Here is a 13,416-nt window from a genome sequence, read left to right on the forward strand (position 1 = left end):
TGGCTCAGTTGGTTGAGCGTCCAACTTCGGCTCAGATCATGATCTCGTGGTTTGTGAGTCTGAGCCCCGCTTCGGGCTCTGTGCTGACAGCTCAGAGCCTGGAGCCTGCTTCAGATTCTCTCTCTCTCTCTCTCTCTCTCTCTCTGCCCCTCCCCCACTCACACTCTATCTCTCTTTTCTTCAAAAATAAATAAAACATTAAAAAAAAACTCATGCAAAAAAAAAAAAAAACAAACTAACACAAGTTTATAGGTAAACTGAATGGGCCTAAAAGATTAGTAAATTAAAATCTGTGAAGGAAAAATAACTAAGAAAGTAACCAAAACCAAATTTCTGTATCTTAGGTAACATATCCTCATGATATGTTACCTAAAATGTAGACACTACATTAAAATGCAGACTTTGCTCAAATTTCAGCCCTAGCATTCACTGCTGCATCACACAAGTTTCTTCACTTCTCTTGTGCTTCGGTTTCCTCATCTATAAAATGAGAATGAAAGTTGCGTACACCTCACAAAGTTACGAGAATTAAATGCATATATGCAAACAATAAATTGTGGCTATTATTGTTGGTGCTATCCATAATATCACTCTCTAAAATATAACCTAAGAATTACTAACATAAGCATCTTCCTGGGTCTGAAAATATGTGCACCTTAAGATACATAATCACTCAATTTTTAAGAAGACTTAACAGTCTTTCAACAAAACTTTGTGTTGGGTGCCAATACAGAGGACATCCTGGTATGCACTAAGAATACAGAAATGAACAAAACACAATCTCTGAATTCAAGACCTCTCCATCTAGCAGGCAACACAAATAAAACTGTGATAAAAGGCAGCACAACGGACGTGCTATTAAATAATGACAATCCTAACTCAGGGGGGGAAACACTCCAGAACCTAGCTACTTCACTTCAGAGTACCACACTGTTATTTATGTAACTAACATTGTTTTTAATATATTCATCACAGTGTTTTAGAAAGTAGATCATTAAAAACAAGGTCACTCAGCACACTACTTACCAAGCTCATAAACTTGAAAATTTCTTCCATAATAATGAAGGTGATATCTTCCCTTAACAAACCCAAACATAACCTTGAAAAAGTCACACTGCTTCTTCAAGAAACATCTCTTTCACCAATAAATAAAAGCTACCAAACTTTCCTCCAATAAGTTATATTAGGACAAATGTCAAAAGAATAATATTTTTGAGCTGGTCAAGACCTCTGAGAGCCTCGAATCCAAACCCCCTCATTTTACAGATGAAAAGAAGCCACAAAGTATAATGGAAAAAGCACTAAGTTGAAAGTCAGAAGAGTGAATTTTGGTCCCAGGTCTCTCACAATAAAAGCCTGGGTAAATTATCTAAGTTTCCTCATCTGTAAAATGAGAGGTTTGGACTCAATTGCTTCCAAGGTCCCTTTCAGCTCTACAATTCTCATTTTATGAAACTGAAGCAGAGAGATAAGCAACTTGCCCAAGGTTACACAGCTAGTTAACGGCAAAGCAGGGACTACACTTGGATTTCAATTACGATCAATGTACTTTCTGCTTCTCTTACTTCGTAACACTATTCTTCTAAATTTTTCTTAGATTTTTGGAAATGATTAACAAGCATGAAGCGTTTTATGAAACTAAACGATTTATTCCTATGGCTCTTCTATAAAAACAGCTCTAAATCCAACTGCAGCAAGTTCATGAAGTCTCGAGCTGTGTGTCACTTACTACACTTCAGTTGAACTTCAACGAAGTTATGGGAATTTATGCTTAAGTTCCCTAAAATCTAACTTTTCAATCCAACTCATAAAAGAGATTATGTTCCTTATAAAATTAAAATATGAATTGTTACAGGTAATGGTAAGTATTACATGCATAATTCTCTGAATACGAGGAGAATTAAAATTCTTCATTTTACTTTATGTCCTGGTTATATTTAATAGGCATTTTTAAATTCAAGAGTAATCAATTTCAACACTTTTCTTTCATGTATCTTCTTTTCAGACTCTCTAGCTTTAAAACCATTAGAACAGATTAAGCATATTCCTTCTGAAATCACATAAACAATTACAAATAAGACTATAAAGACCGGTGAGAGTTTCTCTTTCAAAATTGAAAACCAGCCCCCACAGTATTCTAAAATTCTGTGCCTGAATATATTACAAACTCTACTAAACTGTATCATAAGCAGCATCTGATTCCCTAAAATGCCCTCAAAGCTTATTATATTTCACAGGGAATTTAGCAAGATTTCAGGAAGACTAATAGCGTTGATTCCAGAAAATACAAGAAAATACTCAGAGGAAAAGCACAATAAAAACACAAAATAAAGTCAACAAGAGTTTCATACCAGTGACTGAAGAGAATATTCAAATCATTCACACACATATAAGTACAGTTTAACTATAGAATTAAGTGATTTTCAAAGAATCACAGAATGTTTATGTTTTTAAATTGGATGGGACCTGAAGTCACTTAATCCAATAGCACTCAAAATAAGAATCAACAGAATTTATCTCTGCCTCGCCCAAAAATGTCCCTGTAGACTGCTTTAAATTCTTATTGCTAAATACTTCCAAGAGCAGTTTTTTCCACTGTTGGACAAGTCTAGCTGCTATACAGTTCTTACTAACATCCTTGCCAAAAAATTATACTGAATTCAATCTATGCCTAACTTTCACCTGCTGGTCTACATTCTAGAATAGCAGAATGAATCTACTCACTCTGCTATTTACATTTTTGAAATACAAGACAGCTATCATGCTTCCCACCATTTCAGTGGTCTCTTCTTTGGGCTATAAATGTATAGTCCACAGATTTCTTGTGGGTTCTGGAGACATTTCGGAAATACGGTGTACTTCCATGCTGAAATAACGTTTTAAAAAAACCTGCCACTTGTCAAATTTTGGTGTAATATCAAAGAAGAATAGATACAATTTCTTTAAAAAGACTATCTATTATAAAATACATCATCTTTTCTAATTACCTATCTATATGAAGCTGGATTTTCTTCACAATACCTCAATCAAAATAAATCATAACAGACTGAAAGCAGAAGCAAAATGCAGCTGTCTCCTAATAAGCCAGAAATTAAAGTGATGTAAAACTATGAAACAATGCCACCACTCTCACTCAAGTTTTTGTTTTACAATACTTTTTCTTCATTTAAAAACGTTACCAAGTAATCAGTTTTACTATTTTTAGATAAGTTAGTACTTTTGAAATTGTTTCTAAAACAGTAAATATTGATAGGCATATCCCACATAAAATCTCTTTAGAGTTCTCAGTAATTTTTAAGACAGCAAAGGGTTCCTGAAACCAAAGCAAGTATTTCCCAAGGGCAGATTCCCAGACCTCTAACTATCCTGGGATGCTCTCTTTTCTCTCTCCTCTAATTCATGAATGTGCCTCTGTAAAGAAGGCACCAACTACATACCGATTCCTAAGCTAAAACCCTTAAACATACAACCCTGTCCTCCAGCTAGTGACTACAAGCGATTAAATGGCCATCTGGTACACCTTTATTTTTAACATCTCCCTACAGGTATTAATCATCCAGAGTCAAATACTTTAATTCTTCTTTCTAAGGGATGCAGTCTGTAAATATGAAAATAAAATGAGCAACAGTTTAATCACAATGTGGTATTATCTTTTTAACCAAACTACTTTCACTGTTTACATAAAAATAAAGCAAATTATTCATATCTAGTAAGATGGAACAGAAAGAAAATCCAAGTCTTCTGTATAATCATTTGATTCTTAGCAATAACTTATTCAAAAGTACCCATGTACTGATAGGCAAGAAAAACTCCATCTGTTCTTCTAGCCAATATGACACTAGGTTCCTAAGCCTCAGTAAAGCAAAACTAACCTTTATTTGGAAATGCACTTAATTTCTTCTCATTTCCTTAACCACAGGATTATTAGAAGATAAAATGGGATAAAGATTGGGGCACCTGGGTGGCTCAGTCAATTAAGCCTCTGACGTTGGCTCAGGTCATGATCTCACGGTTCATGAGTTCGAGCCCCGCACTGGACTCTGCTGTCAGCACAGAGCCTGCTACGGATTCCCTGTCCTCCTACCCCCACCCCTCCCCAGCTCATTCTCTCTCTCTCAAAATACATCAATAAACTTTTAAAAAATGGAATAGAGACCACAGGTTTATAAGATCCAACATGAAATCCAGAGTGAAAACTGCTGACACCTCTCAGGGAACTTCAAGACTGATAAAGGAAAAGCCTTGGGACTCTTAGGAATAGAAGTGGTCTATCCTCTATCACACAAATTACTAAATTCCAACAAATCCCTAATTCTTATAATATTTAAAGGTGTATTTTATTTGTAATCAAGTAAAACTATATTAATATGAGAATAGAGTGAGAAAGGAAAGGAGAAAGTCAAAATATAGAGCATTGAAAATAAGCACAGTATAATATTAAATTTTTGGTTTCAAATATATCAAAACTTCAAAATAATCAATTTTTACAGTTCTGACACATCTTCAAAAACAGCCCATGTTTTTGAACTCCATGAAGGAGTTCCTCACGTAACTTTGTACACATACATCCATGTATCTTTTGAGTTTAAATTTTTCTATTATGTTACATGAAATTGCTTCAATTCTTCAGAAACAAAGTTTGTTTTCACCTTGATCCATATATCCTTTTCTTTTTTAAATGTTTACTTTTTAGAGACAGAGAAACAGAGAGAGCGAGAACGGGGGAGGGGCAGAGAGGGAGGGAGACAGAGGATCCCAAGCAGGCTCTGTGCTGACAGCAAGAGCCTTACGTGGGGCTGGAACCCACAAACCGTGAGGTCACGATGTGAACCGAAGTCAGCCACTTAACCGACTGAGCCACCCAGGTGCCCCAGATGCATATATTCAAGTTCTACTAATATTAACGGTTCTTAGTAACAGTCACCCTAAGTCCAAAACTCCCTCAACTTACATCAACTTATACAATATACTAACGTGTATATCCACAAAAGATGTTAAACACTTGTTAAAATGAACACTGGGATCTCACTCAAAAGTAAATGTCTCCATCATTCTGTCTAAGGTTTCATATATGCAATTCCTATTAGCACTAATGATATCCGAAAGACAATAGCTTCAGAATAAATACATAGAACCCTAGAGAAAATTAACACAGTTTTAACTTACATGCTGGTTGGTCAAAAAGAAATATACCACTGTGGCCACAGAAGTAGTTGATGAAATATAAATGTTCACAAAAGCACGTCTTGTTATTTTATTAATAAACAAAAGATTCACTAATTTAGTTTACATAAAAGCCTACTGTAATCCAAACTGCTACAAAGAATTCTAGTTATTTGGAAGCTCAAGCTAAATTATTCTAACCCCTCAGGATTTTCAAACATCAGGAAAATTGCAGAATGACATAGAAGTTTTTTAACTAGAGTTAAAGTAACCTCAGAAACTCACAATCTGGACTTTGTAGCCCCTAAATTACTAATACTGATAATTGATGTTACAGATGAACAATTCAACACTACGTCTTGGCTCAGTGAAATGGCTCAATACATACTTGAGAAATAAATGAATGATAAAAAGGTATAGCCTTTTAAAAAGACGGTCTTTCCCAAGACCATCATTTACTATCACTCATTACACTATTACTGATAACACTATCATTAAGTATCTTAATGAAACTACAGATAAAAATAAAAGCATACTAAAAGCACGAACTGCTCTATTTACAAAATAGAATTTGGAACATTCATTTACAAATTTTCAAGTGCAAAAAGAAAAATCGCCAGATGCACTAAATTTGAATTAGTCAATAAATAAACTTATCTTCTAATAATCAGAACTCAGTGTTGGGGGTAAGATGGAAAAGGGGAAAATGTCTCTCAATGTACTCAGCATGCTTAATGGATGCCATAAATCAAACCTTTCCATGAATTTTCTGGAGCAAATTCATGCCAATCTTTGAGCCTATTGTCACTTTCACACATGCTCACAGGAACAAGATGACAAAGAATGCTATGCCTGAACCACTAGATTCAGGGCACAAAACACTTGATTAACAATTGTCAAGGCTGGGTAGTAAATATTGACAGATATTTTCAAAATAAATTAACCCCACCAATACCTACATAAACCAAAGCTCCTGGTTTCCTTGAAGGATTCACAAGACTATTGGACTTCCAGACATTTATTGAAAATGTGGTTACAGTCTCCTTGTGTGACACAACTGGGAGTGAACAACCCATTTACCAACTGCTGATGAATACCGCTAAACGTTTTCCCAGACAAAAGAGCGTTAAACGTGATTCCATGCGCATTTCTTCCTCCCCCATAAATGCCTCTTCTTCCAAATTTCATTTTATGTCGTATACTTAAAGTTAAATACAGCAAGTTGAAATCTTGGTCAAAAGCACTCCTGTGTCTTTACTAGCTGTGTAACTGCTACATCTGGTGGCAGCACACTTGCATGCAAGAAACCAGAAAACTTAGAAAACAATTGTAACCGATTTGGTGCGTGTTTGCAGTAACCTTTACGCCGATATTTCCCACAAAACCCACGACCCTGTCAGGGAACAGTAGCCTACTTGCACAAGACGGATAACGCACCAACACGCAGTGGGTGATGGCGAAGGAGAGAAAGTTGCAACCATCTGGAGAGGGTGGTTTCAAAAGCCTGCCCACGAGTCAGTCTGCCGTTTAAATTGCTCTAAGGGGCCAGGCAGGGGATCAAAGTCGGCTCTGATAATTTAAGCGACTCTCCCCCAAAGGGCAGGGACCCTGCTAGCGAGGGGCATCCTCCAGGTCCCGGGCTGCAAAGCTCGCAGAGCGGGGACCGCCTCTATGGGAGGAGTGCGCGAGGGAAGGGGAGGGGGCTCGAGGATGAATGCTTCAACGGGAGGGAAAACCCACCAGAGACCGGAGGCCAGGAGGTTAAGAGTACTGAGTGTACTAGCAAATGGAGCAGAAAGGGGCTGGCGTCCGGGGGGAGGCTTCCCACCCTAGCAGCACGGGCTCTTAGGAACCCCATGCGAGTCTGCGCGCCTCGCCCCGTCCCCTCCAGCGCGCACCCCCTCGTCCGTCTCCGCCGCCACCCGCGAACCACCACCCACAGCCAACGCACTACCTCCCCGGAGCCGGGCGGCCTCGCGTCCACCTCGTCACCATCCCCCACCCCGGGGTCGGCGGAGGAGACCCGGGGGGCGCGGGGGCCGCGGCGCGAGAGACGAGGCCCGCGAGCGGGCGCGGGCGCGACGGCGCTTACCTTCCCTGGGCCTCCCGGATGGCGGCGTGTGATTCAGCAGGGACCTGGCCGCCGCCGCCGAGCCCGGGGTTGGAGACGTGGAGAGCTGGGACCAAGATGGCGGCCCCTCCAAACTTCCACTGCTACTTTGGACACTCATCAAGCTACTTTCTGGGAACCCGACTCCCCCCCTGCGACGGCAGCGGCGGCAACGGCACCGGCACCCGCCTCCGTCATGGCGGGGGCCGCGCTGAGGGCGAGCGAGGGAGCGAGGGCAGGGAGGGGAGAGTCAAGGGGATGGGGGAGGAAACCGAGAAGGGGGGAGGTAGGAAGGGAAGAGGTGAGGGGAGGAGAGGGGACGGGGAGGAGGAAAAGGGGGAGAAGCGAGGGAGCAGGCGGGCGCGCCGGGGAAGAGGCGGAGGGAAGGAGCGCGGCGGCGGAGGCGTCGAGGGGGCGCCCGGCGGAGTGCAGGCGGAGCGCGGGCTGCGCCGGCCGAGGAGACTTCCGCGAGCGGAACCTGCCGGCACCTCTGCAGTGCGTCGGCCCCCGGCGTCGCCTGGGTGGCGGCGGCGGCGGCGGCGGCGGGCGGTGGGTGGCGGCTGAGGCGGCGGGGTAACCTCTGCATCAGTTACAGGCGGCGGCGGCGTCACGCGCCGCCTGTGCAAACACTATCGCGAGGCTCCTGTGCCTCCGGTAGCGGCGGCGGCGGCGGCGGCCGCGGGAGCAGGCATGGGGGAGGGACCTGCCAGGGGTTGGGGGCGGGGGGGGGGGTGGAGAGGGAGCGAGCGCGTGAGGGAGGAGACGCGGGTGCCGGGCGCCCCTGGCGCACCCGCGGATCTCAGCGCGGCGCGGGAGCCCCGGGCCGGCTGACTCGAGAGCGCGGGGGCGGCCTCCCCGCGCCGGCCGGAGGGAGGCGCACCCCGCACGCTCCCCCGCCGGCTCTGGCTCCCGCTCCGTTGCCACCTGACTCCCCCTCCCTCCCGCGGAAGCGCGCCTGGCTCCCGACCCACACCCAGCCTGGGGAGAAATGCTTCTGCTCTCGCTGGGCTGTCCTTCTCAGGAGTTCGATGTGATCATTTCTCAAAATGGAACTGAAAAGTTAAGAGTTGCTTCTTTCTTTCCCCTTTGTAGTGTGCGAAAAAACCTGCGTGCGTTTCCCCGTCTGCAGAATTGTAGTGATTACCGAATAGAAGAGCTACGAAAATAAGTTGGGGGCGGGGGAGGGCGAAAATAAAACTTTATGAATGTTTTCTAAAAAGAATCTTTACCGGTGTTGTGCACTCTATGTGTGGTGTACAGTTCTTTGTTTTAAGACGGTAAGTGGATAATCTGGATAGAAAAAAAACTTGATTAATGAATTCACGTATTTAGGGAAACTATCCAGTGTTCATCTTGTAGGAGAGTATGGTTTCTAGAAAGTTCCAACTTGTTTTCATGCCGCCGCTGAGTTACGGCTAGAAAATCCCGAAGCAAGTTACAGCATTTGCCAAAATGTGTAGATACAGTGTAGCCTCCACACCTTCACACCCACACACAGAAGACACACCACGTATTGGGCATCTTGTACATAAAGTAGCTGTGTAATAGCTCAGGAAAAACAACAAGGTTATTGCTCCCTTTAAGAAACCAAATTGACTAGAACACTAAAAAGATTATGATATAGAGCAACTGTACAGGCATGAGGAAATGGTATGATTACCAGGGGGACAAAAATGTCATTTCTATTTTTTATTTTTATGACTTTGCATTTCTCATAGTAATGTTATGTTCAGATAAACTATCATACTAGAATAGAGCCTTGGTTGTCAGTTATCACCAGAAGTAATTTTAGTTTTCTTATATTTCAGATTCTTCAGTGAGTTCTTAGTCATGTTCTGCATTTCAGACTTAAGAGGTGGATCTCACAAATTAAACAACTTTTTGAAGTATAGCTGATCTACAATAAACTGCACATATTTAAAGTATACAGTATAGGTTTTGATGTGTATACAACCGTGAAACCATTTCTATAATCAAGATAATGAATATATCCATCAGTCTCCAAAGTTTCCTCTACCTTTGATACTCCTTTTGTACTCCCAACTGCATCCCCAAGTCACCACAGATCTGCTGTCACTTAGTTTGCATTTTCCAGAATTTTGGATAAATGGAATCATATAGTTTGTACTCATCCAGCTTCTTTTTCTCAACATAATTGAGTTTACGTTGTTGCACTTAATATTTTTGTGTTGTTGCCAGAGTAGCCCATTGTATGAATAGAACCCTGTTTATCCATTGACCTGTTAATGAACATTGGGATTGTTTCCACATTGAGACCATTACAAATAATGCTACTATGATCATTGGTTTGTGTAGAAGTCTGTGTGTGGACATATGTTTTCCTTTTTCTTGGATATGTATCTAGGACCTTACCATTATTAGACTTTTATACCACAGTACATGCACTCTAAGGGGGAAACAGAGTTCCTGTAAGGACATGTAGGTAAATATATGCTCTTTCTGTATTTTAAGAGTAAGCTTGGGGCACTAGGGTGACTCAGTCGGGTAAGTGCCTGACTCTTGATTTTGGCTTAAGTCATCGTGGCAGGATCGTGAGATTGAGCCCCACATGGGGCTCTACACTAGGCGTGGAGGCTGCTTAAGATTCTCTCTCTTCCTCTTCCCCTACCCCTCCCCCCGCAGCTCATGCTTTCTCTCTCTCTCAAAAAAAAAAAAAAAAAAAAAAAAAAGCTTAGTCAGCTGAGTATGATGAAAAGAGAATAGGACAGAGGAAGTCAAGGTACTTGGGTATTAGTCTCAGCAGATAACAATCCCTTTTGATTTAATTTCCTCACCTGTGTAAAAGGTTAGCACCACTAGGTGGTCTCTAAATCTCCTACCAATGCCAAGACTTCTTACAGAGTTTAGCTCCTCTCCTGTAGTAAACACAACCCAACCAGAGATTTGATGGTGGGTTATCTTCCAACCTTCTCCACAGCTTCCAGTTATCTTTATACCAACCTAGGTTACATTTTATGCTGACCTGCTCCTTTTATTTTAAATGGTAAATAGAGAATCACAGCATATACATAATTCAATGTAGATATATTGTTACAAGTGCTGCCTAGGAAGGACAATAAAATGATTGATTCCTGCATTCCTGTAGTTTACATTAAAGATCATCAACGCTAACTTACTTATAAAGAGGCTGCTGCCAGCAGTAGAGTTAACTAAATAAACCGTGGCGTAGCCTGAAAATGGAATATCATGTCATCATTTAAAATCAGATTTTGAAAGAATACTGAAAAAGATGATAAAATTTTCACACTGTAGTAAGTGAAAAGGTGGGTATGATTCCAGTTTGTAAGTATGCATAACAAATGACTGCAAGGGTGCACCCCAAATAGTTCCTAATTGCTAGCCTCGGATTGTGACATTAGATAATTATTCTTTCTCCTTTATGATTTCCAAATTTGGTACAATAAATCATTTTATTTTTTTAAGTAAAGCATAAAAATTATACAAATAGATGGTTTTATAAAATGATTATGATAATGAAAACGTAGAGGGTGAGTAGAGGCTCATCATCTTGCACATCAGCTAGTACAGAGGCATTCAAAAATTATTTGATAGAGATAGATAGGATGGCTAGAGTGGCAATTTACACAATAGGAAAAGGTACAGAAAAGTCAGGAGAGTCCAGGTTTGGACAGAAAGGAACACCTGCCACTCTGGGGATGGAGAAATCTCTGGAAAAGCAAGAAAGGATCATTGAAAGGGGAGTTTTGGCAAGCTTCCTTGGGAAAATATGCCCAGAGGGAAAGCCAGCATGAGAACACAGGAGTGAACTGAATAAGTGAGAAGGCAGTAAACCTGCCTAGAAAGAATCAGGATGAGCTGGGGAAAGCGTTCTTTCTGTGAATTGAGTGCTCCATGAAGCCAGACGCAAAGCTTTAGTACAGTGCCTGGCACAGACACTCTGTCAACATTTATGGGATAAATGAATGATGAGGATTAGCTGGGATACAAGTGAGGGAGCAATGCAGGAGGGTCTCCTGATAGGTCATATACCAAAGGGGATATCTTAGCTCCCATCTATATACTAATCATAATTTAGACTCTGTATATGCCATAGTAAAAATAGTTACAAAGCAGACAAGACTATAGATATAATAAATGCATTTTATATTTATTATTTGATTCCTTCCAAAGTTGAGGAAATACTTAATGCCCAAGTTCCTTTTCCCCAAACCAACCAGAAAAGAGCCTACAGAATGGAAAAAGTGCCCTGAGTATTCCCCATACAGTGTGGTGTCAGAGCCCGTTCATATTGCCCAGAGAACAGATTGGGTACATCTCTCCCCAACTCAGAGTTCAGTGATGTCACACTGGTAGCTTGAAGACAGCCATGGTAAGAGTATTTACAACCCCAAAGTCATCAAAGGCTACAAATCAGGGCTTCCTCACCAGCATACCGCTGTTCCCATAGTGCATAATCATTTCTTTACTGTTCTCTGTTTCCCCACCTTGGCTAAAAGCCTAGAGAGGACAAGGACCTTGTCTTTCATGTTTACAGTTATAGTCCCAGCATCTAGCACCTGCCTGGCATTGAGTTGATGCCGTATGCACATTGGTTGAGCCAATTAGTTACCCATATAGTTGGTTAGCAAGCATTTGAGCACCCTGAGCTAACAACTGGGTTGGCCGCTCTCGCAGAGGGAAAAAGGACCAAATATTCCACCACCCCCTCATGTTTCATTGGCCAATGTTTGTGATTCGGTAAAGTTTACTGACCTTGTTAGGGTTGCCAGATGAAATATAATTTTTTCATGGACCATACTAACATTAAAAAAGTATTGGTTGGGGCGCCTGGGTGGCGCAGTCGGTTAAGCGTCCGACTTCAGCCAGGTCACGATCTCGCGGTCCGTGAGTTCGAGCCCCGGGTCAGGCTCTGGGCTGATGGCTCAGAGCCTGGAGCCTGTTTCCGATTCTGTGTCTCCCTCTCTCTCTGCCCCTCCCCCGTTCATGCTCTGTCTCTCTCTGTCCCAAAAATAAATAAACGTTGGAAAAAAAATTAAAAAAAAAAAAAGTATTGGTTGTTCATGTGAAATTCAAATCAAACTGAGCATGCTGTATTTTTATTTATTAAATCTGGCCCTTTTGAACTAAGCAGAGAGTAGTTAATGAGTACTTTCTAGTAAAGTTGAATTCTATGACCTGAAAATTCCATTCCAAAGAATATATCCTAGAGGAATTCTTGCTTGTGTGCAATAGGACATAAGAACAAGAATGTCCAGAGCAGCCCAAAACTGGAAACCACCCAGATGTCCATCGACAGAATGGATAAATAAATAGAAATATGTATCTTCACACAATAGGAGATTATTCAACAATTAAAATGCTCACAAGCAAGGCCCCTGGGTGGCTCAGTCGGTTAAGGCATCCGACTTTGGCTCAGGTCATGATCACACAGTTTGTGGGTTCAAGCCCCACGTTGGGCTCTGTGCTAACAGCTCAGAGCCTGCAGACTGTTTTGGATTCTGTGTCTGCCTCTCTCTCTGCCCCTCCCATGCTTGTGCTCTGTCTGTCTCTCTGTCTCAAAAATAAATAAACATTAAAAAAATAATAAAAAAATAAAATGCTCACAAGTATAATACTGATTTAAAAGAACAAATTAAAGAATGATGAAGTCAGTTTGACTCCATGTATAAACATTCCAACTAAATGATATATTGTTTAGGAATGTATATATGGCAAAACTAGGAAGAGAAAAGAAAAGGGAATGAAAAGCCAAAATCAGAGTGGTTACTTCTGCCAAGGAAAAGGAGTGATGTACTCATGGAGAACAGACAGGGGCTTGATAGATAAGCATCAATAAATGTGCTACGTGTTAAGTTGGGTGAAGGTACAGAGGTATGTTTGTCTTATTCTTTTTATTTAAGCTATGCATGTATGTGATTTACTCTTATATGTACGAAATATTATCTTACAAATGTTTAAGAAATGAAGAAAGCTTTGCCTTCTCATCAGACTGAACTTAGATGCCCACCCTGTCTCCTCTGCTTGGACTCATCCCCAGATTTGATTTCCTTCTTTGTCCAAACGTAGGCACACAGACGGGAGCTCTAAAGATGCCTGTCCTACCATTGCAATATGCCACCTCCATAGTCTTTTTGGTAGATGCTTAGACAGATGACTCCATC

General features: G+C 41.5%; 1 protein-coding gene across 2 annotated transcripts in view; it reads right to left on the bottom strand.

Moving 5' to 3' along the window:
- TLK1 (tousled like kinase 1) overlaps positions 1–7,865 on the bottom strand; it is a 147,019-nt gene extending 139,154 nt beyond the window's left edge. Inside the window, exon 1 of one of the 2 annotated variants that reach the window (XM_045480166.1) lies at positions 7,256–7,865. In XM_045480166.1, coding sequence (XP_045336122.1) covers positions 7,256–7,394 — 139 coding nt within the window. In that variant the 5' untranslated portion in view covers positions 7,395–7,865. The remainder of the gene's footprint in view (positions 1–7,255) is intronic. The other variant, XM_045480167.1, reaches the window with a different exon arrangement.
- Positions 7,866–13,416: the final 5,551 nt, after the last annotated feature.

Source organism: Leopardus geoffroyi, chromosome C1 (genome assembly GCF_018350155.1).
Source record: "Leopardus geoffroyi isolate Oge1 chromosome C1, O.geoffroyi_Oge1_pat1.0, whole genome shotgun sequence".
NCBI classification, from domain to species: domain Eukaryota; kingdom Metazoa; phylum Chordata; class Mammalia; order Carnivora; family Felidae; genus Leopardus; species Leopardus geoffroyi.